The sequence below is a fragment of the Cynoglossus semilaevis genome, chromosome 9 (genome assembly GCF_000523025.1).
Source record: "Cynoglossus semilaevis isolate Cse_v1.0 chromosome 9, Cse_v1.0, whole genome shotgun sequence".
Lineage (NCBI taxonomy): Eukaryota > Metazoa > Chordata > Actinopteri > Pleuronectiformes > Cynoglossidae > Cynoglossus > Cynoglossus semilaevis.
In genome coordinates this window covers 10,348,982-10,372,238 of record NC_024315.1, presented here as the reverse complement: position 1 = coordinate 10,372,238, position 23,257 = coordinate 10,348,982, and the positions used below count along the sequence as shown (strand labels likewise).

The 23,257-nt window shown below is 37.7% G+C and overlaps 4 protein-coding genes and 1 non-coding gene across 5 annotated transcripts; 2 read left to right on the top strand and 3 right to left on the bottom strand.

Moving 5' to 3' along the window:
* Positions 1–194: 194 nt before the first annotated feature.
* On the bottom strand, positions 195–6,140 carry dnaja1 (DnaJ heat shock protein family (Hsp40) member A1). The gene is given in 9 exon segments (XM_025058572.1): positions 195–1,544; positions 2,875–2,975; positions 3,415–3,530; positions 4,329–4,443; positions 4,811–5,038; positions 5,248–5,352; positions 5,711–5,903; positions 6,011–6,020; positions 6,022–6,140. Coding segments are annotated over 9 exon segments (1,218 nt in total). The 3' UTR covers positions 195–1,313.
* A 1,981-nt stretch (positions 6,141–8,121) lies between these two features.
* aptx (aprataxin) lies at positions 8,122–10,441 on the top strand. The gene is made up of 7 exons (XM_008317146.3): positions 8,122–8,343; positions 8,747–8,793; positions 9,026–9,304; positions 9,426–9,485; positions 9,577–9,803; positions 9,954–10,057; positions 10,144–10,441. Exons 1-7 carry the CDS (start codon positions 8,214–8,216, stop codon positions 10,299–10,301), a joined length of 1,005 nt encoding a protein of 334 aa, XP_008315368.1. The 5' UTR covers positions 8,122–8,213; the 3' UTR covers positions 10,302–10,441.
* Positions 10,442–10,842: 401 nt separating this feature from the next.
* Positions 10,843–10,916, bottom strand: trnai-aau (transfer RNA isoleucine (anticodon AAU)). Its single transcript has one exon. It is a non-coding gene; the product is annotated as a tRNA-Ile (tRNA).
* A 133-nt stretch (positions 10,917–11,049) lies between these two features.
* scpp1 (secretory calcium-binding phosphoprotein 1) lies at positions 11,050–14,285 on the bottom strand. Its single transcript, XM_008317147.2, has 9 exons — positions 14,065–14,285; positions 13,870–13,938; positions 13,634–13,681; positions 13,116–13,169; positions 12,979–13,005; positions 12,825–12,863; positions 12,683–12,724; positions 12,514–12,573; positions 11,050–12,432 (listed from the first exon to the last, which is right to left on the bottom strand). The coding sequence occupies exons 2-9, from the start codon at positions 13,921–13,923 to the stop codon at positions 11,923–11,925; spliced, it is 834 nt and encodes a 277-aa protein (XP_008315369.1). The 5' UTR covers positions 13,924–13,938; positions 14,065–14,285; the 3' UTR covers positions 11,050–11,922.
* Positions 14,286–16,531: 2,246 nt separating this feature from the next.
* Positions 16,532–22,291, top strand: LOC103383836 (SPARC-like protein 1). Its single transcript, XM_008317148.3, has 11 exons — positions 16,532–16,736; positions 18,196–18,251; positions 18,382–18,447; positions 18,530–19,498; positions 19,640–19,754; positions 20,279–20,400; positions 20,481–20,601; positions 20,698–20,834; positions 20,998–21,146; positions 21,440–21,588; positions 21,762–22,291. Exons 2-11 carry the CDS (start codon positions 18,198–18,200, stop codon positions 21,788–21,790), a joined length of 1,911 nt encoding a protein of 636 aa, XP_008315370.1. The 5' UTR covers positions 16,532–16,736; positions 18,196–18,197; the 3' UTR covers positions 21,791–22,291.
* The last annotated feature ends 966 nt before the right edge of the window (positions 22,292–23,257 follow it).

The following is a 23,257-nucleotide window of genomic DNA, read 5'->3' as shown; positions in this document are numbered from 1 at the left end:
AATAATCAAATATCTCAACTCACAGTTGTAGACTGGGCACATGGATAAGAGGTAATACATATATATATTGTATATACATATGTTGTATATGTGTATATATATACATACTGTATATACAGATACATATACATACATATATACATATATGTATATATACACTCAGATTTGAGAGATAAAAAATTTCACAACAACAATTAAAAACAACATCAAAAGGGGGTTTAATTAGGAAAACAAAAACTAAAAAAAAAACAAAAAAACATTGGCCCTGACATGCACATCATTGTACTGGACAACACTTGACATTTTGCACTGGACAATCAGAAGAAATCAGGTGTTAGTAAAGATGGTTGGTTTACAATGTCCAAAACACGCAGAGTCAAGATTTTGTAAGGCTTTTGAACAGGCAGACACTTCAGTGAGGTATCAGGTGTGCTGACTTTGATTTCACTGTGGTACCGAAACTTGAAGGTACAGAATGAAGTAAGTCACTCTAAGAATTGAGCAGAAAGGCAAAATCTTATACACATTAATAGTTTTTCTTTAAATGTCAGAGTTCCTTTTAGGACAGGACCAGAAAAGTAAGTGAACATTGATTTCTTACCGATTAAACAGCAGTTCATTATATTTTCACATGTACTCATATGTGACTTGGCAAACATAAACAAAAACCAAAAACATACCACCAAGCATACATAAAGTTGAAATTTTTTCTCGTAAATGATCTTCAACAGACATGTATGGGTGGCTCAAAACTTTAAAAAATATCCTTATTAAAACTTAAATATTAGTTTGAGAAATCTACAGATTAGCAACATAAAATCCTTACATTTTCCTTTCAGAATCATGAGCTTCATCCCGTCACAACGTTAAAATGACCCTATAGAATCAACTCTTTTGAAAGGGTATGACGTTGTCTTCGCATGAAAAAAATGGACAGAATGTGTCCCCAGTGAATCATTTTAATAATGAAGACCATAAATACGTTGTCTTCAGGTTAATATTGACCACCAGTAACTGCATTAAGAGTTGGCAGTTTAGTATTTTCTCAGGTTTCCTCTTTCACAGTGTTTGGAAAAATAATTAAAGAGACGAGAAGAACTCGGACTCGTCCTCCAACCTAGTTTATTTTTAAAGTTGCTTTAATTACTCACAACAGTTTGTTGAGTCAGGTTGGCTTTAAGGTAAAGGAAAAAAAATCAGTTATGACGAAAAAATAATAAAGGAAACAAAATGTGCAACGATTATTTTCGAAGGTGCTTTGCTTCAGAGATGATAAGTTGTCATTGTGGAATGCATAACAAGCCTGAAGCTGTTTAAGACGTCTGGCACTGTACTCCAGTGCGAACACTATCATCTTCATCCATGTAGTGGTACTGATGTTGGCGTCTCTTTCTGTTCTCAAAATCACAGTCTTCCAGGTCGGCGTAGATGTAGAGGTCATCGTCCATACTTTCTGACTGCTCCGCCTCTAGTTTGTCTGGGAGGTAGCGCTCCAGCTCCTTCAGCTTGTTTGTGGGGAGGAAGTTGGCTGGTGGGAAAACCACCTGGTGGAAGTAACCGTGACCATAGTTTAACACAGGGCTGGACACGGCATCTCAGCGGAGAACAAAAGGTATTTGTGACTACTGCAAAGTCACATTTTCTTATATTCAGGACATCGAGTCTGAATATCGCTCAAATGTGTCGCGTTAAATTCTCATTACAAAGATATATTTTAACTGTGTTTCTTTAAATAAGTGAAAAAACACCCCACATTTAAGTAGTGTTTTTTCACTTATATTCAAGTGAAAAAACACCCCACATTTAAGTACACGTATGTTCAAACATCACTTTTCATCCATCCATCATGTACACATCTAAGTTAAAATACCTCAATAAAAAAACTGTAATAAGGTCAATGACATCTAAAGTTAATAAAAGGGTTACTGTGCTAATGCAGTAATGGACCTATGAAATAACATATTTGTATTTGCCTAGTGTGAAGTAGTGCCAGTTCATGCAGCGCCACAACAAACTCATCCATATCAAGAAGGCAGTTGCTCTTTGTGAATTCCCCTAAGCTGATGTACACGGGAGTGTGTGACTACCATTAGTGTTATTGTAGTCTTTTGGTCTTTAAATACAGCCGTTGTATATTTTTTCCACGTGTGCTGTGTGTGTAGGTTCAGATTTGAATCAAAGGCCTCGTTAAGGAGTTACTTTACCCTGGAGTGTGGCTTCAGCTCATAAAGACAATTTTATTAGGAAATAAATCCACTTCTCTCTTCACCGTGCTCAGCGTAACAGCGTAGGGCTGTGTTGCTGTTTTCTAATGTTGTTCATGTTAGAGCCTGTCTCCTTCTCTCTCCTTTTCACAGGTTCTTGTGCCCCCAGAAATACAGGACCTGTTTCAGATCTGACACGATGTCATTATTCATTTTGGTTTTTCAAAACTAATAAAATCTAACGCAGCAGAACTACATTAACATCTAACCCTTTTGCTGGGCCCGATGGGGGCTGCCAGTTGTTTATCACAACTTTAAGACCTACAGCCTTAAACTGACAGAAGCTAATTTGACCCTCTTGCATAGCTCACCGCAACTTCATTGACTGTGGGATTTTCACTGTGCTTTCCTTGTTACAAACAATAAACACTCACACTCTCGCTATGATGAGTGTGTATGGATGGCAAGATTTCACTTTGTGCTGCCTTTGCTGTCAGTTTAGAGGAACAGGAAGTTAAACTGTGAGTTTTTAGTTTGTGTGTCCTGGAACATGTTAGAGCGGTGGTAGAAATGTGGCCTGCCCTGCAGGAACATACAGTCCACTGGGTAACACTGATGTACCTCATTCACTTCATTTCATGCATGTGATATAAAGGTGAGAGTCTCTTACTGAGAAGTTGATTATAAGCCGTCCCTTGTCAAAAGGTCTGCGATGCATGGGCATCCCTTCATTCATGACACACTTAGTGTCTCCAGGCCTGATTAATTCTCCTGTAACAATAAAGACAAGTGAGTGTTAAACTTACTATTTAGCTCATGATCAATAGATTAATATGTACTGTATATATGTGAATATTGACAATACACTGTCATTTTTTTAAGTCGATTATTTTGTTTATATAATCATGGAAAGCCAAAATTGTCATTAAAATCAAATTCTGATTAATCTCACAGCCCTACTGGACAACTCCTGTTATACTGTCTGGCCTCAAAAACACTTTCACAACAATTCTGCCCTTAATGCTTTTCTTTGTTTTCAGATCCATTTGCCCTGCCAAAGCAATAACAAGAAACTTAACATTTCATCTGACCTGATTCCAAACACTGCTGTTTTATTTTGACTGCAGTCAGTCTCCAGTTTACATCTTTAGACATCCGGTTTGTTTGCTCTTTCCAAGCAAAATATTTTAAAGAGAGCTACTGTATTTACCTGCATGTGCGATGATGAGGAGAGTTCTGTTGTCCAGTGTCCTCAGTGGTTTCTTAAAACCACACAGAGCTTCGACCAGCTGCAACTCCACAGACGTGATCAGGTCGTCTCCTTTTCTAAAGATGGCACAAACAAAATGAGTGAAGAAAAACTCGGTGAAGACGTTTCCTTGATTGTCTTTTGACTGATGACAAACAATGTGTTGATAATAATATTATTAATAATAATAGGAATAGCTTGGATGAAAAAACAAACAAGACAGAAAACAACAACAGCATCACAAACAAAACATCATTAACAAAGCCAACATAACTTTAAATGAATATGAATATTCTTGTGCTCACAGGTCAGGACTTTGTAGTTAAACATTTTTTTTATTCAAACACCAGAATCTTAGGCATGGTTTATTAATTTTACACTCCCCTCACTGGAAACAGCTGATCCAACTAAAGGTTCCTACATATGGCTGCTCTTTAACAGCAGGATAGTGCCACCTAGAGATTAGAGTACTACACTACATTTAAATAACTTATTTGAAAAGGAAACTGAATGTAGTAATTTTTATATAGATTCAACAGTGATCATCTGAGGTCTAACTCTTTGACTGAAGACGACTATTTTATGTTTAGGAACAAGACTGTGCAGTAACTCCTTATGTAAGTGCAAAGCAAAGAATACCGATTTCGTGTAAAAAGTAAATTAGTGTGTTCAAGATTTCTTTTAAAGATGACCAAAACTTATTTAACACTTGTTACAGTACATATACATAGAGGAGACTGGAGTCAGTTCACATTACTGTAGATAAGCTATAGTCAAGTTAGTCTTGTTACTTGATTTCTATTTCCCATGCATCCATGACTATTTACTTCAAAAATAAAATCATGACTAAATGGATGAGACTAAAGAGAGAGTACCTGGTGAATTGGGGATGTTCTTGTTGGTCCAGGACGATGATAAAGTCACCTGGCTCAAGGCCAGGCTCCTGATCCCCTTCCCCATTCATTACTATCTTCTGCCCGTCTCTCATTCCTGTCAATTGAATGACATTTTTGTTAAACATATTGGGAACGTTTGGGAGGTCAACAAGATGACAGAAAAAACACCACACACATATAAACACACACACACACAAAGCAATATTGACTATTTATTTGTTCATAATGTTATTATTATTCTATTTGTCATTCGATTCTTCATGTGTTCTTATTTTTCACTTATTTGTGTACAGCACTTTGGCAGTGCTGTATTTTAAAGTGCTTTATAAATGAAGTTAAAGACTTGAGGTGCAAACACTTAAGAATGTGAACAAACAGTCTGACCATTTCAGTAAGAGTAATATTCACGGGACGGAGAGCCTGGACCTCCAGATGAAAACCTTCATCACTGCTGCTCCTACCTTTGTCAATGTGCACCTCCAAGATCTTCTTCTGTCGCATGATCTTTCTGCCTCCGCATGATTTGCAGCGATCCTTCTGGCTGATTCTCTGTCCTTGGCCTTGGCAGCTGACACACACTGTGGACACCTGTTGGACCATACCTGGTAATAACTGGTGCATGCGGACCTGCATCCCCGTGCCATGGCAAGACATGCACATCTGAGCTGCACCTTTTCGACTCCCTCGACCTAGTCGAAGAGGAAGGAGTTAATCTTTTTGTTTGGTACATTTCCTTTAAATATGGTTACAGAGTGAGTAAATGGAAAGTATTCTTCATAATTGTACTTCTAACTAACTGATCTTTGAACTAACTTCAAAATACAGCTTGTACATCGTTCTTCTTTAGTGACACTGTGAAAGACAGTATGTAAAAGTGGTAACAAATCAAAGTTTGTACCTTCACATCTCTCACAGAGAGCATTCTTCTGGACATTTAGTTTCCTTGTAGCTCCGTTATAAAGGTCTTCCAGTTTCACTGTAATCTGATTTACAATATTCTTCCCTAAAATAAAAAAACAAAACAAAAACAAGGTTACTTATTTAATTAACAGAATGTGATCAATACAAGAATGGTATGCTTAATCTCACTGAGATGAAGAAGATAAAAAGATTAAATTGCATTAGAACTTATTACATGGTCCTTCTCAGGACGACTATGTGAAAAGTTAATTACAGAATGTAAAACATTATTTACAGAAACACAGATCACGGGTTTGTATTTTTAAAATAGCTGTAGGGAATATTAATAAATAAAAAGAGTTATTATATTATATATATATACATAAATATATATATATGGGTATATATATATATATATATATATAATATATTCTCATAGGTTAAAAGTCATTATGTCGTACCTTTTCGCTCTCTTTGCATACGACTTCCTCCGCCAAAAAATAAGTCGAAAAGGTCCATGGGTGATGCAAAGCCTCCACCGCTGCCGCCACCGCCAGTTCCTCCCTCTTTTATAGCCTTCTCACCTCCACGGTCATACACCTCTCTTTTCTTGGGATCTGACAACACTTCATAAGCCTGTGAGATCTCCTTGAACTGGTACAGATTAAAAAAGGAAAAACTGAATTTTTAATAAATGTTCATAGAACTCTTTATATCATCAGGCAATGTTTGGACTTATGGTTGCGATAAAATAGATTTACCTTCTCTCCCAGCAGGATTCTTGTCTGGGTGATATTTCAGGGCTAATTTCCGATACGCTCTCTTAAGCTCATCAGGTGTTGCATTAGGTTTTACACCCAGTGCATCGTAGAAACCTGTTTCCTTGACCATGTTCGCCTCAAAAAAATAACCTGTTAAAAAGCCAAAATAATACTTTACAAATACTTCACAATTATTTGTAATTTTTACATCATTGGTGCCTGCCATATAATCACCTAGTCTTAGAATAAACGTGGAGACAAATATTTACTCATTTAGAACAAAGTCTTATCCATCATGTTTCTCAGCGACAGCAGCTCACAGTAAGAATTACATCGTACTGATCAGAGGGCTGACTATTTTTACAATCAAAATTGCAGTGTGTGTGTAGGATGGACAGAATCGCAACTCAGGTGCAGATTCTATCACGAAAAATAAATTTTAATAAATAAATCTTTTTTTTTTTACAATACATACAATTTTGAAGTTTTTGAAGTAAATGTTGTTTTTACATGGATGATGAGCACGTTTAAAGTTTTGGACTAATCTTGCTGTGAAGGTCTAGTTTCCAACTATTATATTCTGGTTTGTTCACATTCAGAACCAGTGATGGATTTAACAATTACACTCCAACTTCCAACCACAGTGGGAAGGGTTTCATCAAGAAGGGCATTTTAATGAAAGGGTAAAGCAACAAGAAAAAAGAAAGAAAAAGATCATTAGAGCAAACAACATAGTAAACATAAGGTATGTTCATTGGACCACCTGTTATGACGGTTTCACAAACAGTGCCTGACATTAAAGGGAATTAGTGGCATAATCATCTCTTTGTTAATTTATACCTCCTTTTAAAAAATACTTAATAGCTTTTAATTTCTCTAGCTGGGTAAATTAATATTAACACAGCATCAAAAACTTAGCAATACCAACTAAAGTAAGAGCAAATAGTGTAGCCATAATATACATACTAGACGTAAGACATGAAATAAAGTAACTACACTACAATCTATATATACTAAATGTAACTTCTACACCAGTTGTCACAAGTTCACAAGTTATGCAATGTTGTACAAAATAAAGCATAACAGCACGAAATGCCATTACATCCCGGCTACAGTCAACCCCTCTTTTTGGGTAAACGAAACTAAACTCGAGCCACGGCTTCTGAAGAAGCGTCCACGTTTTATTTTTCTTCAGAAATTATTTTCTATGATTTACTATTGAGATAAAAAATGTTTACACTGGACAGATACATGCCAATACGATATAGTTATCAACTATTTACTATAGCCATAATACTTATATATACACGAAAACAAGACAAGAAGAAAAAACAGGCTTCAAGTGCCTGTCTTTCTCACTGATATTTAATTCAACCACATCGTGTAAATAAATGGTACAATAATAAGTATATTTAAAAATGTAGATGTTTTAAAATGACAACTTCTTTTAATGCCTAATATCGATATTTTTATATACCAGGCCTAACGAACAGGAGAGTTACAAACGTTAGCAGGTTACCTAGCCTGATTATTAACGAAGATAATAATTAATTCGGAATAAGAGGAACAATACTAGCACAAGTTAGATTTATACTGAAAATTAATTAAATTCTAACCTTATATGAAGATAACACAGAGAATCTTGACACGGTCACAGCAGTCTTGAACGTGCAGAACAAAGATTCTTCACACGGCGATGTCCATTCCCCCTCCTTCTTCTTCCTCTTCAGATTTGTCAGCCCATTGCTGCAGTGCTGCCTTCCAGTGGCATAAACAAACATCGTTATAAAATTAAAATAGTCTACTGTCTAGTACTTGCTTTTGATGGGGCGCTGTGTATAAAATAACAATTCGAGTACACGTAAAAATATGTATGTAAATATATATAAAAGTGTGTGTTGATATTAAAGATGTTGGTGGAATGGATGGAAAGCCTTTTAATCTACAGTAGTCGGGAAACTACGACGAGACTAGAACACTAGAAAATGATCTTTTATGAGATTTCATATCATATAAATATCTTTCAGTCACTATTAGTTTATTAAGTTTGATTTGAGTAATTATTGAATAATGTATTGTTAACTCCGAGACAGAGGGGGCAGTATGACAACTTACGTCATATGTCGTCGTTAGTAAAACAAGCGTGGGTAGACCGAAAACAAGTGCAGATGTGAAAAAGAGAGTTGCTTGAAAAGACATTAAAATGCCGACATGTTGGCTTCTAAGTGATGCCGGACTTCACCAACCCATTCATCTGCCCCACTCACACCCTGTTATCCTCGGCCGAGGACCAGAAACGACTATTAAAGACAAAAAATGCTCCAGACAACAAGGTAATGAACAACTACGAAACGCACTGTGTCGGTTAAACCTATATCGGTATTATATCAAAAACTATTAGGGGGAATATACACTGACAGAACATAGTATATTTTTCATTGACGTGTCTATAGATAAAAGAACTTGTATCATATATCGCATGTTTTTTCTATATTTCAACACACTCCTACTGCACCGTGCATCCCCGTCATGTTTTACTTTCTCAATGTATTGTTGTAATCATAACGTTTTAATAAATTATTAATATTAAAATACAATCGAACAACATTGTGAGTTTTGAGTTTTTGAAAAAGATATATAAAACTAATATGATATTGCATCTTTTAACCCAAAATATTGCCAACTTTGGAATTAAAAATACATTAACCTGTCCAAATGTTGTTTCCTCTCATCCAGTTGAATTGAAGGCAGACTGCAACAAAGGCTACGTTAAAGTAAAACAGGTAAAGTTGAGAAATGTAAAAACACAGATATAATTCATTTGGGGTTCTTAATTTTTTTATGTTGCTTCTGTTTCTTTGATTACTAACAGCTAAACTATTAACTATCATGTATTCTTTGCCTGCATTGATTGTTTTTCTTATGTTAATTTTCATATGTTCATTTAATAATTCTTTGAAAGTATCAACATTATAAATTTACTATTTTCTTTCATACTTCACTGTTTTTTACAAGCTGGGCACCAATCCTACCTTTATTGATTCAGCTGTGGTGGGCACAGGAAACGAGTACAAAATGAAGCCTGGACAGCAGCTTTATATTGTCAACCGGCTCTATCCATACACTATTCAGTTCAAATATGGTTCCACTGGCAATCACGGTGTCCCAAAAAGACCCAGAGACTCAACCTTAGAGGACAGGGAGAGCCAATTAGAGGCACCAAAAACGAAGGCAAGCAAACAAACTGAAAAGGTTGCTGTGTCAGGAAGCCACACAGAAGCCAAAAAGACCACGGTAAGAGAAAAATGCCTTTCTGTTATTATTACAATTTGTGGTTTGTCTATGGACATATCTTTTAACACATTTCAATCATTCAATACTGTTTATACTAAATAAAAACTGTCATACTTTATAGGAAAGTGTTGGACATTGGAGTCAGGGTCTGAAAGTTTCAATGCAAGACCCAAAGATGCAGGTACGTTTTGTACAGGTGTTTTGATGCCAAAATATTTGCATTTTAACTAGTGTTACACTGCATCAGTACCTGGTTGATCTTCTTTTTGAAGGTATACAAGGATGATAAAGTTGTAGTTATCAAAGACAAATATCCCAAAGCTCGCTACCACTGGCTGGTCCTTCCTTGGCAGTCCATCCCTAGTCTGAAGGCCCTGGGTTCAGAGCACAATGATCTGGTGAAACACATGCAGAAGGTTGCAGACCAGATGGTCCGACAGTGCCCTGATGCAAGCTCGTTAGGATTCCGCACAGGGTACCATGCCATCCCAAGTATGAGGTGAGTAAAAACCCAATATAAAACATTTTCAATTTTTGGGAAAATTTTATCATTGTCCCATGAGGGGGGTCTATAATGGTAAATCTCTGATCTGGTCTTTGGTTCTACTGATGAATGTAACCCAATTAAATTGTGTTTGACTTTTTACAGTCACGTTCACCTCCATGTGATCAGCCAGGACTTCGACTCTCCTTGTTTAAAAAACAAAAAGCATTGGAACTCTTTTACGACTGACTATTTTATCAATTCCCAAGGTGAGAGTAAATGTATTCTGTTCCTTTATATTTCATATTTATTTATGTCTTTAATGGGGAATTCATCCATTTTTCCTTTCTTGCAGATGTAATTCAAATGCTAGAAACAAATGGAAGGGTCGCAGTAAAAGAAGGTGTCACTGAGTTACTGAAACTTCCACTCTTCTGTCACAAGTGTCACAAAGAGCTCAACACAATACCAGCACTGAAGGACCACCTCAAGTCTCACATTCCTCACAGATAGGAAAATGATCTGCCAAAAAATTAAAAACACTCAATGCTAATTGTTGAATATTTTGTCAGAAATATTGGGCTTGTTTTGTTTTCACTTACAGTGTATGGATCATTAAACAATATCCTTGAGATAAAGGAAACAAAATGAAACGTCTGTGCTAAGAAATGTTTTTTTACTTTGACAGACATCTTACTTTTAAGTCTTTAGACGTCTTAAATGGATTTTGTATTGATATTCTTAAACATTGTTTCAAAAGTATTTTTTTCCTTAATACATGATAACTTTAATAAGAACATCTAGTTGTTGTGAAAACACAAAGAATTTGATTTTGTCGTCAATTGCTGGTATTGTTTCCGTACTACCACAGTTACTAATTAAAACATGACTTTGACAACAACCTAGATTCTATATGTGGCTTATATTATGTAACCATTAACAAAATGGTATAAAGGAGAGTTAAGACGTTGTTCAGATGAATAAGAACGTTTTCTTTGGCAGGGAACCTTTCTGAATGCATTTTAAAAAAAAAAAAACAATGTGGAAAAGTAGATGGCCCGTACGGGGATCGAACCCGCGACCTTGGCGTTATTAGCACCACGCTCTAACCAACTGAGCTAACCGGCCACTGCTGCCACGGAAACAAAATACGTTGTTAATTGTTTTAACCCTACGAACATCTGAACTTCAGTTATCTTAAATCCAAGTAATAAAATACCCAACAAATACACACATTAAAAACCTTAATTGACAAAACTATATCGACACAATCATTAAAAATTGTGGCACTGGAATCAATCTTTTAATTCATCTACACTAAAATACAGCAATACGCCCATAATAAAAAGAAAACCAAACAAATAGAATAAAGTACTGTACCAGTAAAGCGGACGAAATAATTGAAATAAAAATAGTTTATTGATTTGCCACTATAAAGATATACAACCGTGTTGTATTTACACAAATTTGATCTAACTAAAAAACTCATAACAGTGCGACATGATGTAATTTTAAGCATACTTCCACAATGTCTCCTAAGAACAAATTTTGAGATGTAATTATAAACATAAGGCAAATTGATGGCCGATCTAAAGGTTTTTTGTTGTTGCTATATAACCGTCCACCAGAGGGGGGCGCGGAACACATTTTGTGACACGTGTCTCCATCATATATTTTTTAAAACACCTAATCACCTTTAAAAAAAAAAAAAAAAAAAAAGTGAAGCGTACAGTTTAACAATGTTTTGATTACATGTTAAGGTAGAGGGCTCTGTCCAGAATGTACTTGTGCCGAAGTACATGGATGCATAAAAAGAAAAAGAAATTCAAGTAAAGTACAAGTAGGCTAGTGTTTATATTCTCTCTCCCTGTAAGTCACCATCATCTAGTTCTAATAAATGATTACAAGTAACCCATATCCTTATTATATTACCCATTTATTGTTGTCAAAACAAAGTAAATACTAGACTACATAATTGTCACAATGACAACCACACTATATTCATAACGCTATATTTTTGCCCAGAACTGTCAGACAAGAGCAAACGTGCCTTTGTTATGAGGTCTTCAGACAGTCAAAAATGATGTTTTAGTTCATAGTGGAAAAAAAGTAAATCTTATTAAAGAGCATATAATCATCTCCTCAGACTTAACTCCCTCTCATCATCATCTGGCACCAACAGGTTGTCTAAGGGATGATGGGCGTCATCCCCAATGTCCTGGAAGAAGTATTCTTCACTCTCACAGCTCTGGGTCCCGTTCACACAGCCATTGGTTTTCATTTGCTGCACTTCACCGCTGTCGCTGGCGTTACTGTTCTCCTCACTTTTGCTGGAGTCCTCACTCTCGCTGCTCTCGTGACTCTCACTACTGTTGCTCTCGCTGCTTTCGTCGGGGGCAGCGGTAGCAGCGGTCACTTCACTGGTGTCTGCGCTCTCGCTGGTGGAATCACTGGTGTCGGTGGATTTCTCCACCAGTGGCAGGGTCTTCCTCTGTTTCAGAGCCATTTTAGGGGAGGTGCGGGTGGGCTCCACCTCAGTCAGCTTGTTGTTGGGTTGTTCCGTTTGACCGGTGACCTCTGTGCTGCTGCTGTTCTCAGCACTCAGGTCATCAGTGACACTGACAAAGGCATGCAGCCAGCTCTGCTGCAGATAACAAACCCAGTACAGTGTTAATGTAAGGTGCACATTTAATCTAAGTATGTGTGAAAAATGTCTGCTTCCTACCTTTCGAACGTTCTCCTCACTGCCCATGCTGTCATCTTTGGTTTCATCTGCAGAGTCACTCTGTGGAAAAACAGTTTAGAGATTATAAGCCACATAGTAATCTGACATAGAATGCATAACACTGTAAAATCATTTAGGCGTTGTACGTGTTGAATATCTGTTTCCTTACCCCATCGCTCTCATCTGACTGACTGTCACTCTCCTCAGAAGTCTTTTTTTTCAAGGAAAGGACAAATATGAAATTAGAAATGCAAAAATGTAAAACATGAACATGTGTCCTTTGAGGAAAACAGGGAGTAAAAACCACTCACCTTGTCCTCAGATGATTCTAACGATTCGGACTCAGAACTCTGGAAAAGAAGACGTTTGACAAAATTAACATCCAGTTCATTTACAGGGGGATATTTAAAAAAAAAAAAAAAGAAAAAGAAAAGTTGAGGTAGGAAAACAATCTGAATTCCTCACTTGATTTGAAGAAGAGTCCTGTGAGCTCTGCAACACAAAAGAAACACATGGTGATGCTGAGCAGCCACACGTGGTGCTAACGAGCTGCACCAGAAAATAGTCATTTACTGATTACTCTGAATGAGTGTTGACATTACCTGACTCTCTGTGGAGTTATTTTCAGATGATGTTGAAACAGACAAACTTTCAGTCTATGAAAAAAAAGAAGAAAAAGAAATAAGCGTGTGCAGCAGTTAATTACACACTTTGTTTAGAGTGTCAACAATCATCACACTCATTAAGGCCTATTTATGTCAGCCAGGGTCGGCTTAGACTGTTGCTGCATCAGTGGTGTAGACATACGCAAAACAATAGTCTCTGAAATGGGAACTGTCTTGAGGTCTGAAGAACCTTGGAGTTACCACAGCCTTTGTCAGTTTGTTCCCCGCAGACTGGGTCTAAAAAAATGGTAGCTTTGCCACAATCGAACGACTGATGAGTTAAGTGCATACAAGTCTGGCTCCATCAAAGGTCCAATCAGAGGAAGTTGTATCATTACAATTACTTTAGACTTTAATCTTGTTGACTACTGAGCCGACTAATGAAGTTTGTTATACTGAGTTTTTTTACATTAAATTTCATAAAATATTTTTTTGTATGTTTTTGTGGCACTTACCGAGTTTGAGTTAAGGTCACTTGACTCCAAAAGGAAATTATAAGAAATCTGAAGAAAGAAAACACTTATTTTTAGAATTATTCATCATAAATATTCTCTGTAATACATATGGATTTTTACAATTGGGAACACAAATATGTTATGGGAAAATAAATTATAATTTAATTAATTCAATAAGTATTGGAAATGTTTGAGCAGGCTGCATATTTCTGTACTAAATAAATACTTATACTTACTGGATTGGCAACAATTGCTCCAATCAAACACAACGTTATGATGGTCACCTTCATCGTTCTGGACTTGAGCTGCAAATATGATCAGAGAAAATAAAGCAAAATTAACGTCAAATAATAAAAGATAAAAAAAAAACCAAAAAAACAAAAAACAAAAAAAAAAAACAAGCAGCAACCAAAGCAGAAAAAAAGAGTTACCTTTTTGTTCTGTTGAATTCCAAAGTTTGTTGTCCACTGTGTTCAGTGATGAACAGTGAGGCCAGTGTCTGCTCCGAGCAAACGGTGGTGAGGAGTGGATGAAGCTGAATGTGTGGATATGCTCTAGAACCTCGGTATATAAGCATTCGCAATTAAGACGATTGCATCACTTCCTTCCGGGTGTGTGTCTGTGTATGTCTCTCATTTAACATGTCGACACGCAAAGGTGGATTTTTTTTTCCAAAGAGTAAACTCAAAACAACACACACACACACACACATACACACATGCAACTGTTTCATTTTGTCACTACATTTTCTCCACCCTCCCTTTCCCAGTGCTCAGTGAAATATAGTTGTGCATATAAAACCATAGGGTTTGTGGTGGACTGAAAAAACACGGTCACCCACACAGAGAGGAAAGGAGGGCCAGACAGGGACATGCATGTTTCCGGTGACATAGATGTTTGTAGTCTTACTATCGACCCCACTGCCAATAGCATTTTTACATCCTTAATATTTTACTGAATAACGACCGTGTGTAAGATGTAAGGTCGTTGTCAGACTTTGGTGGAAAAACATCTGAGGATTTGGTTTAAATTTGATGGTTATTGTTATGTGGATTTGTAACTCATTAACATGAACTAAACGTACTGTAAATGTTCATAAATTTGCTGAAAAAAAAGGAGAGAAGCCAAATCATTGTTTTCTAACATAACATCGTCGTTGTAGCACACAAGTCAAAATAGAAGTCATTCTTGGAAATATGGCACAGAGCCTAAATAAAGACTTCTGTATTTCCCTCCTGCGGCTCATAATCACTTCCTGGAAATCCTTATAAGGTCTGGTTTAAAATAACTACAGAAATACTTCTTTAACCTCACTCTGGACTACAACCATGCAAAAGAAACATGTAATTACACTGGATGTTCAGCAGTCTGGAGCTGTTCGCCAAAACCACAGCTCACATTCGATGAAAGATGCTGCTTCAGTAAGGGGAGGAGTGAGGAGGCGTGGAATGAGGCTTGTTTAGGCAGTAATGCCCAAACACCCAGAGGTTACTTCAGTTTTTAGACTACATTAGCCTGTCTGTGACAGATGTGACCGGAAGTAGTCACATTATTTACTCTTTTTTTCTCTCATTTCTAATAGATATTTAAAATAGTACCGCAGAGAATATAAAGGTACTCAGCACTAATCCTGCTCATCCAGTACCAGTATTTTCAAGTATAAACTTGGCAGCAGCTGGAACTGTACAGGGATATAAAAAGCAGAGCAGGGTAAACAAAATGCTTTGGTGTTTGTTTTAGGATGAAATCTAACATTTAGTTTGTGCCATAATAGAAAACTGTAGTAAATGGGCGTGTGTGTGTATATTGGAGAACACAGTGAACAACATGGTTGTGGCTCCTAACCGCTTTTGGCTTGTGACCCCATTTTGACACAATCACAAATGTCAGACTTTTTTTTTAAACCTGTTTGTTACAAATATAGAGCAGTCAGATTAGTGCACACAATGTGTACAGTGTTTTCAATCATACATTTAAAAAATAATCCTTTTTTTAATATATCAATTATTAGTCTTTTCATGAGAACCCATTTAAATTCCAGTCGACCCCACACGGGCTGGGGAACCCAAGGTTGAAAAACCATGCAATGTGGTGTTTGAGAGTTGTGCCTAAAATTTAGATTTCTTCATCTGTAATGATGTCATGTGACCAAAGATAACTGGAAACACATCTCTGTCATTTCTCATTGATTTTACATCACAGCTTGAAACAGCTTGTGTGTGTTGTGTCATATAAAACCAAGTTGAGTACTACACCGTCCGAGTACAACTTGATTACACACACATATATATATTCTTATATATACAGTATATATATACAGTATATACATATATATAATACAAAACTCCTTCACCAAACAATCTAAAATTCAAGTATAAAAGCAAAATCAATAAATCATCTTACGTATGAGTCACACATATGAGCAAATGTTCCGTATTTCACAGAATTTCCAAGATTACCATTTTGTTTTTGCCATTTCTTTTGGTTTAAAAGAACAATGAGAATAAGAGTGAGAACAAGCCCTACCAAACTGCACTACTGTTGATTGGACAATTTGCTCCCCGCCAAAACATATCGTTAACTGCTGCAATTATGTAATTATTATATAATTATCATACAATTATCCAAAGCTCTAAATCACTGCTCAATCTGATTACTGCTGTGAGTGTATTCAGGAAAGTAGTTTAACTACTTTTTTTAGAGTTGTACTAATTTTTCTTGCTGATTGTCGTGACCTTCAGAAACACAGATCTGTACCAGAGTGACATCCAGTGGCCTTAAATATATTTGTCATGAAAAGGTTTTGTATGATTGATTTATCATCGGTTAAAAGTTTTTTATATTCTTCCTATAAAATATAGATGTTCATTCTTTTTTAACTTCAAATAATATTTAGGAGACAATTGTTTTTTGCCAAAAGACCCTCCCAACACGGGAACAGAACTTTGGCACCACATGCCCAGTGTTTTGTGTGTGTGTGTGTGTGTGTGTTTGTAAAAGAGAGTGAGGGTGAAAGCTTTGTCTGGGTCGTCCTCACAAGGTCCACACAGTCTGCACAGAGTTTGATCTGGATTCTTCTTTCTCATTTATCTGCCAGCCTCAGGTAAAACAGCTCATCATAAAGAATGTGACATTTTGATGGTGATGTTATGTTATGTTATGTTATGTTATAAAACCTTTAGACTCACTGTGGACAATAGAGATTAATTGAAATATACTGTTTGTTTTGATGACTGGCAATATGTTCTATAGTTTTTAAATTCTGTAAAATTGAATTTAAATGTATTTATATTGTATGGTAGTAGAAATATAGTGACTGACCAGAGTAACAGGTCTGTTTGTGTGGACACTGTTCAGTACTGCATTGTAGTTGTGTTTTTGAAAGCGCCAGGTGTGTGTTCTACTGTTTGTGAAAAAATGTATAAATATGTTGTAGAAGATCTGTTGTAGATGAACCCGGTTTTTAATTGTTTCGTCATTAACCAATCACACAGCTACAAAGAACATGTTCTAAACAATGAACAAACATGTCAATCAAAACTGATCCAGCAGGGTTTGCAAAATAACACATTTAAAGCTGTTTCACACACTGTATCAGTGACAGTTTCAAGCATTAAAGGTAGGATATTTATAATGTATAACAATGACAATCTCTAGTTTTGACAAAAGTGGTTTTAACTGAAGGTATGTAGGTGCATTCTTTTATGGAACATTGATCTATATTTATGTCTGTTTTTCTAATATACTGTTAAGTTTACTTTGATGACATTGGACGGTTGTTTCTGCCTTGCATCTGGCCGTCCAGGCTGTTTGCGGACCGATTGTTCGCCTGGGCAGGTTCATTGATGTCTGTGCGTTTTGATCCACAGACAAAACGTCTGTAGACTTAGTGAACTTTTTCCAGTCTGGTAGCTGCCGATGTTTACTTTAGCTCTGAATGGGACTTTTGAGAGTGAAGCATCTCTGAGGCTGGTTGCCTTTGACAACAGTGTTGGCAGCGTACAGATGCCCCAGTCTTTTTTGAACTTCCATAGTTCTGCAAAGTTCATGTTTTATCCGTGGGCCATGTTCATTTTACAAACTCATTTTGCCAGGAAATTGGTAGAAATTCTGGAGTTCAAATACAAATAAAATAGTTGAGTCATTTACTGAAACAAAAATTCAAAAGGCAATAAATAAAAGATAACATAAAGGAAAAACTTGTTTTACGTTTATTTCAAATGAGACCACCGTGTATTGTGATAAACAAAGCTACGTTGGTAGATGACTGTTTAAGGGAATCCTGGATGCTTTCAAATGTTCAAAATTGCAATAAGAAATGTCTCCTTCAGGCGTCGTAAAGAGACATAAAGCCGTATTTACAGTAATTGTGCAGAATCACAGCACATTTTCCTTGATAAGAAAAATATTCTATGAGATGAGGAGAAAGTCAATTGAAACTATAATAGAAAAACCAAATGTGCATACATACATATAAGTGTATATAAATGTGTGTGTATATATAGAGAGATATATATTATTGTGTTTTGTCAAAATCTCTAAACCTGTTTTCATTGTTTCAGTTATGAGGACCTGTGTGTTTTTTCTTTGTCTACTGGCAGTCACACTTGTGCCACCTGTGAGTAGAAATTTAATTGTATTAGTATGAAAAATATCATCATTAAACAATGAATAAATAATGCCCTGACTAGCATTAATTGTAATTTTGGAAAAATGACACGTCTTACAACATTGATTCATCTGGTCAGGTGGAGAGTAGGAGCCGTGGAAAACACCACAGACGACACGGGATCTCACACACGGCCAAACCAAAGGTGAGCTTTGAGCCAAAGTGAGTTTTTCTAATGTGTTGTGTTTCACTTTAAATTAATATTAATTTAATCTTTCATCATGAAGGATGACGTACTAGAGGAGACCAATCAGCTTCAAGTTTTACCCACTTTAGACACATTTGAAATCAGGAGCCAGGATCAGGAAGAGGTCGAAGCCGAGACCAATGATCAGAAAGGAGCGTTTGATGATTCTGAAAAAAGAGAAGAGGACTCTGCAGTTCTGTTAAGCGAGGAGGAGCTGATAGACCTCATAAAGACGGAGGCAGAAGAGGAGGCGATGGAAGGACGAGGTCTAGAGGAGGAGGAAGCAGGAGAAGAGAATGACAAAATGAAACCTGATTCTGTACAGATCAGCCCAAAGGTGGGAGCTGACAGGAAGAAGGAGGCTGGTACAAAAATGATTTTGAAAGAGGCAACTGATGAGAGAAAAGAGAAGGTCGAAGAAAAGAAGGAAGAGAAAATGTCCAAGGACAATAAAGAAAAAATGGCCGATAGAGAGGTGCAGATGTTTCTGTTGACAGATGACACTGAAGGCAGCACAGACCCAGATACAATGGTTGATCTTGATACGGCCGCTGATGGAGGCATCCTCGAATCTGTGAGGTTAAAGGCAGCCAAAACCAGCCTTCCCAGTGATGATGATGATGATGATGATGATGATGATGATGTACAGACTGCTTTTAAAGCAGAGGACTATGAAAAGAACATACAAGGAACAGAGGAGTCTGATGAAGATAGGCTGCAGGGGAACAATGACAAGAATTCACGACAAATACAGAGGAGTTTGGATCAGGACATTATCCCTGAGGACGAGTCCTTACTGGCTGGAAAGAATAACAAGATGATTCATGGCTCTCTAAATAAGGAGACGAAAAGGAAGCAAAAAAAGAGCAAGCGGTCAAAAAAGCATTCTCCACAGAGAGAGGAAGTGCAGCCTGGACAGGAACTGAGCAAAGGAGACTCTCAGGAACCTGAGAACAGCAGCAGCGACAACACCGTGCACAAGGCAAAACGGAGAAAGATGGGAAAAAGGGTAAAGAGTTCACTTTTCATTTCCTTTGTGACCCTATGTCATGCACACAAAATCAGAATTCTATCACCAGGTGTTTTGAAATGTCCAAAAGTTTTTAAAATAGTTATATATTAACCTAAATCTTTCCTTTTTTTCCTTCAGGGTTCTCTGGTGGGAATAAATCCAGTGCAGATCAGAGCGACGGTGGAGCTCTATCCTAACCTGAAGCCCACGCTCACTGGAGGCACGCAGGTTCATCAGCCTGAAGGACAACCTGGTCGGTCCACTCAGCAACCATGACATTTATCACTGTGAATATACATCAGCACTGGTACATCAGTAACCCAGCAGTTCTGTAGGGCAGTGGTTCCCAGGTTTTTGTGTCACAAACTAAGTAGTTCCAGGACTCGGTTTAGTTGAAGAACTCATTGTTATGGTTGATTAAAAAAAAATTATTATCATAATTTCACAATTACCCCTGACCGGGGATTGGTCCAGGGTCCAGTGGTTAGGAACCATTGCCGTATTTTGCTGACAGGGTGATTTTTCAGTTTTGCCCTGCCGTGTAATGGTCACTACCAAAACACAGCTCTGAAGGCTTATAGAGTGAATGAGGCCGATTATGTCCTGTTCACTGGTCAAATACAAATGTCACCGGAACGTCAAAGTCAAAGTTAGCATGTGGAGGTGACAGACCATGCTAATAATAATAATAATGATAATGAAAATATCATATATGAAAATCAGAATAAAAAGTAGATCACTTGTGGGTACCCTCCCCCCTCCGCCTCCCCCACCCAGATCCATGTGAGGGGTTCCGCTGCAAACGGGGAAAAACCTGTAAACTGGATGCTAACAACGAGCCGGGCTGTGTGTGTCAGGAGACGTCAGAGTGTCCTTCCACTGTGAATGACTTTGATCGTGTAAGTACAACTCACTGAACAGTATCATGTGATGCTTTGACTGCGTAGGGTTGTTGTTTTCACTGTTGTGTTTGACCAAGGTCTGTGGGACAGACAACAAAACATATGACACGTCATGTGCACTCTTCGCCACTAAATGCAACCTTGAAGGCACCAAGAGGGGCAGCAAACTTTATCTGGACTACACCGGACCGTGCAAATGTGAGGATTGATTACTCCCTTGACCGCACGTTTTATAACTCATAAAGATAAAAAATGAAACAAAAAAACAACAGAAATCTGTCCTCTCTGCTCCAGTCATACCTCCATGTAGGGACACAGAATTGGCCCAGTTTCCTCTCCGCATGAGGGATTGGCTCAAAAATGTTCTCCTGCAGCTCTTCGAGAACGACTCCACGTCCCCTGGCTTTCTTACTGCGAAACAACGTTCTAGGGTGAGGCACAGTCCTTCAGAGCTTCAGCTTTAGAGTGGTTCAGAGTCCAGTTTGTTGTGACCTGATACGAGTGGAGTGAAGAACTTCTTTGGATTAGGTTTCAATAAATATGTGACAGATTGGAATGTGGTGTTAAGTCTATTACTTGAGTTTCTCTGCGCAGGTGAAGAAAATCTTTGAAAGTGACAGAAGACTTCATGCAGGCGATCACTCCCTGGAGCTTCTTGCTCATGACTTTGAGAAGAATTACAACATGTACATTTACCCAGTTCACTGGCAGTTTGCCCAACTGGACCAGCACCCTTCGGACAGGTTGTTGTGGCAGATGTTGATGTTAATGTTGATGTTTCTCTTTCTATCATTTTTCATCATGTTTTTTTATACTTTGTAAATTATGTTTTATTCATTGCTTATCATAAACCACTCACAGCAGTCCCCTAATTACAGGTCATTACTAATTCTGCCCTTTAGATATATAATTAATAAATAATAATTAATAAATAAGTATATATATATATATATACTTTTTTTTCATATACAATTTGATAAGATTTGTCAAATCAAAATGATGAAAGTACTCATTTGATAATGGTCCGTGTCTGCAGATACTTGTCCGTCTCTGAGCTGGCCCCGCTCAGGGTCCCCCTGGTGCCCATGGAGCACTGCACCTCCCGCTTCTTCCAGCAGTGTGATGTTGACAAGGATAAGCAGGTGTCCTTTAAAGAGTGGATCTCTTGTTTTGGGATCAAGAATGGTGAGAACAACAGCACGTCATTAATTCAATTAATCATGAATAATAAAATTAAGAATAAGAATAATTTTATGAATTGTTAAGAATAAGAATGAATAACGTTTTATTAAAAGCCTTGATGGAGAAGTAGTTTTTTATTTTCAGTAAAAATATGTATACTAATTTTTCCCCTACAGACGACATGGACCAAAACCTCCTTTTCTGAGCTGCATTTTGTACCATGACCCAATGGACAGCCATGTGGATTCTGGACAGATTGTACAACTGGATTAATAATTAATAATACACTTTAATGTTTTTAAAATTCTAGATAAAACAGTTATTAAAAGTTTCATTTTTTTATTAACTATTGAGGTTTTAGCTTACGGTATTTTGTCTTTCTGTAACCTGGACTAAGCTGGCTTCATTTTTATTATCTTTTATATTTTAGCAGTTTATTAGGTGAAATTTAACACCAAATCACAGTAGTGACGGAAGGCTTAGCAAATCTTCTAAAAACATTGTGGTCGTTATACAAGTATCTGTGTTAGTGGTTCTGGATGTAAATGTTTCTTAATCATTGTTTCTCAAAATAAAGCTGCGGACAGCTGTTGTTTTTTCTCTTTTCAATACTTTTTTTCACATCATGTGACTCGAGAACTCAGATGCCAGGTCAGTTGATACAAAAAATCAATAGATAGATAGATAGATAGAAAACAATTTTATTTTTTTAAATTCTTAAAGATAAAATCTCTCTTGTTCTACAGTAGCCGGACAAATGCAAGTCATGGCTTCACGGTCACAGTTTCACCACATAATCCTAAATAATGACCCTCTCCATGAGCAAACAAAGCAAACAAAGCAAAAATAGCCTGTAGCCTGGTCATGATGACTACAGGTCGTTGTTGTTGTTGAGTTCAAGTGCAGGACTCTGATTGGAGCTCTGCTGATGATCACAGATGTCGGTCTTCTCTATATAAGTGAAGGAAGTAGAACCAGCGTTGAGTGTGGACTGTCAGTGGGATAAAACATGTTCTGTTTCCTGTGGGTTCTCTTCCAGGCCTTGGCCGTGGTGGTGCACGGCGGGGTGTCAGCGAGTGCTGAGGCTCAGGAAAAAGGGGTTGGTAATAATAACGGCAGAGCAGCCACTGGCAAAAACGCCAACCCTGCGGCTCAAAATGGAGTCCCACTAAATGAGGAACCACTTGTGGCACGTTTGATTCAAATCGGTGCTTCATTTTTCCTCCAACCTGTAGGAACTCAGTTAGGCCAGGCTCCTCTGCAGCAGCTCATTCCCGTTGCAACTGCACTGCAAGGTGGGCCATTCCCTGTGGGCCAGACAGGCGGACTGAATACTAACCCACAGGGGCAGGTTACCAGCGGTGGGCCGGTCAGTCTGCTTGCTTTGCTGCGTCAGGGAAACGCTGGAGGAGCTCCTGGTGCTGGACTGACTCCTGACCCGGTGCAGCTGATCCCAGTGCTGGGCTTCAACAACCAACAACAGCCCAGCATGGCTGTTGGAAACGCAGCCAACAGAGGAAGGTTTCAACGTTCAGTGGCCACTCGTCTGCGGGTGACAAACTCTCCGGGGATGAAGGCCATGGCAGCCGCACAGGAAGAGGAGGAGGAGGAGGAGGAAGATGAGGAGGAAGAAGAGTGTTCTGGAGTGGGGGAGGAGGAGAATGAAGCAAGC

What these genes read in the sequence shown, in the direction of transcription:
- scpp1 (XM_008317147.2), bottom strand. Translation starts at nt 13,923, where the DNA reads ATGAAGGTGACCATCATAACGTTGTGTTTGATTGGAGCAATTGTTGCC. An exon ending in ATAACTCCACAGAGAGTCAG is followed by an intron (nt 13,006 to 13,115) that starts GTAATGTCAACA and finishes TTTGTGTTGCAG; the next exon opens with AGCTCACAGGACTCTTCTTC. An exon ending in AGTCAGATGAGAGCGATGGG is followed by an intron (nt 12,574 to 12,682) that starts GTAAGGAAACAG and finishes GTTTTTCCACAG; the next exon opens with AGTGACTCTGCAGATGAAAC.
- LOC103383836 (XM_008317148.3), top strand. Translation starts at nt 18,198, where the DNA reads ATGAGGACCTGTGTGTTTTTTCTTTGTCTACTGGCAGTCACACTTGTG. An exon ending in CACACACGGCCAAACCAAAG is followed by an intron (nt 18,448 to 18,529) that starts GTGAGCTTTGAG and finishes TTCATCATGAAG; the next exon opens with GATGACGTACTAGAGGAGAC. An exon ending in GGAGAAAGATGGGAAAAAGG is followed by an intron (nt 19,499 to 19,639) that starts GTAAAGAGTTCA and finishes TTTTTCCTTCAG; the next exon opens with GGTTCTCTGGTGGGAATAAA.
- aptx (XM_008317146.3), top strand. Translation starts at nt 8,214, where the DNA reads ATGCCGACATGTTGGCTTCTAAGTGATGCCGGACTTCACCAACCCATT. An exon ending in TGCAAGACCCAAAGATGCAG is followed by an intron (nt 9,486 to 9,576) that starts GTACGTTTTGTA and finishes TTCTTTTTGAAG; the next exon opens with GTATACAAGGATGATAAAGT. An exon ending in CTATTTTATCAATTCCCAAG is followed by an intron (nt 10,058 to 10,143) that starts GTGAGAGTAAAT and finishes CCTTTCTTGCAG; the next exon opens with ATGTAATTCAAATGCTAGAA.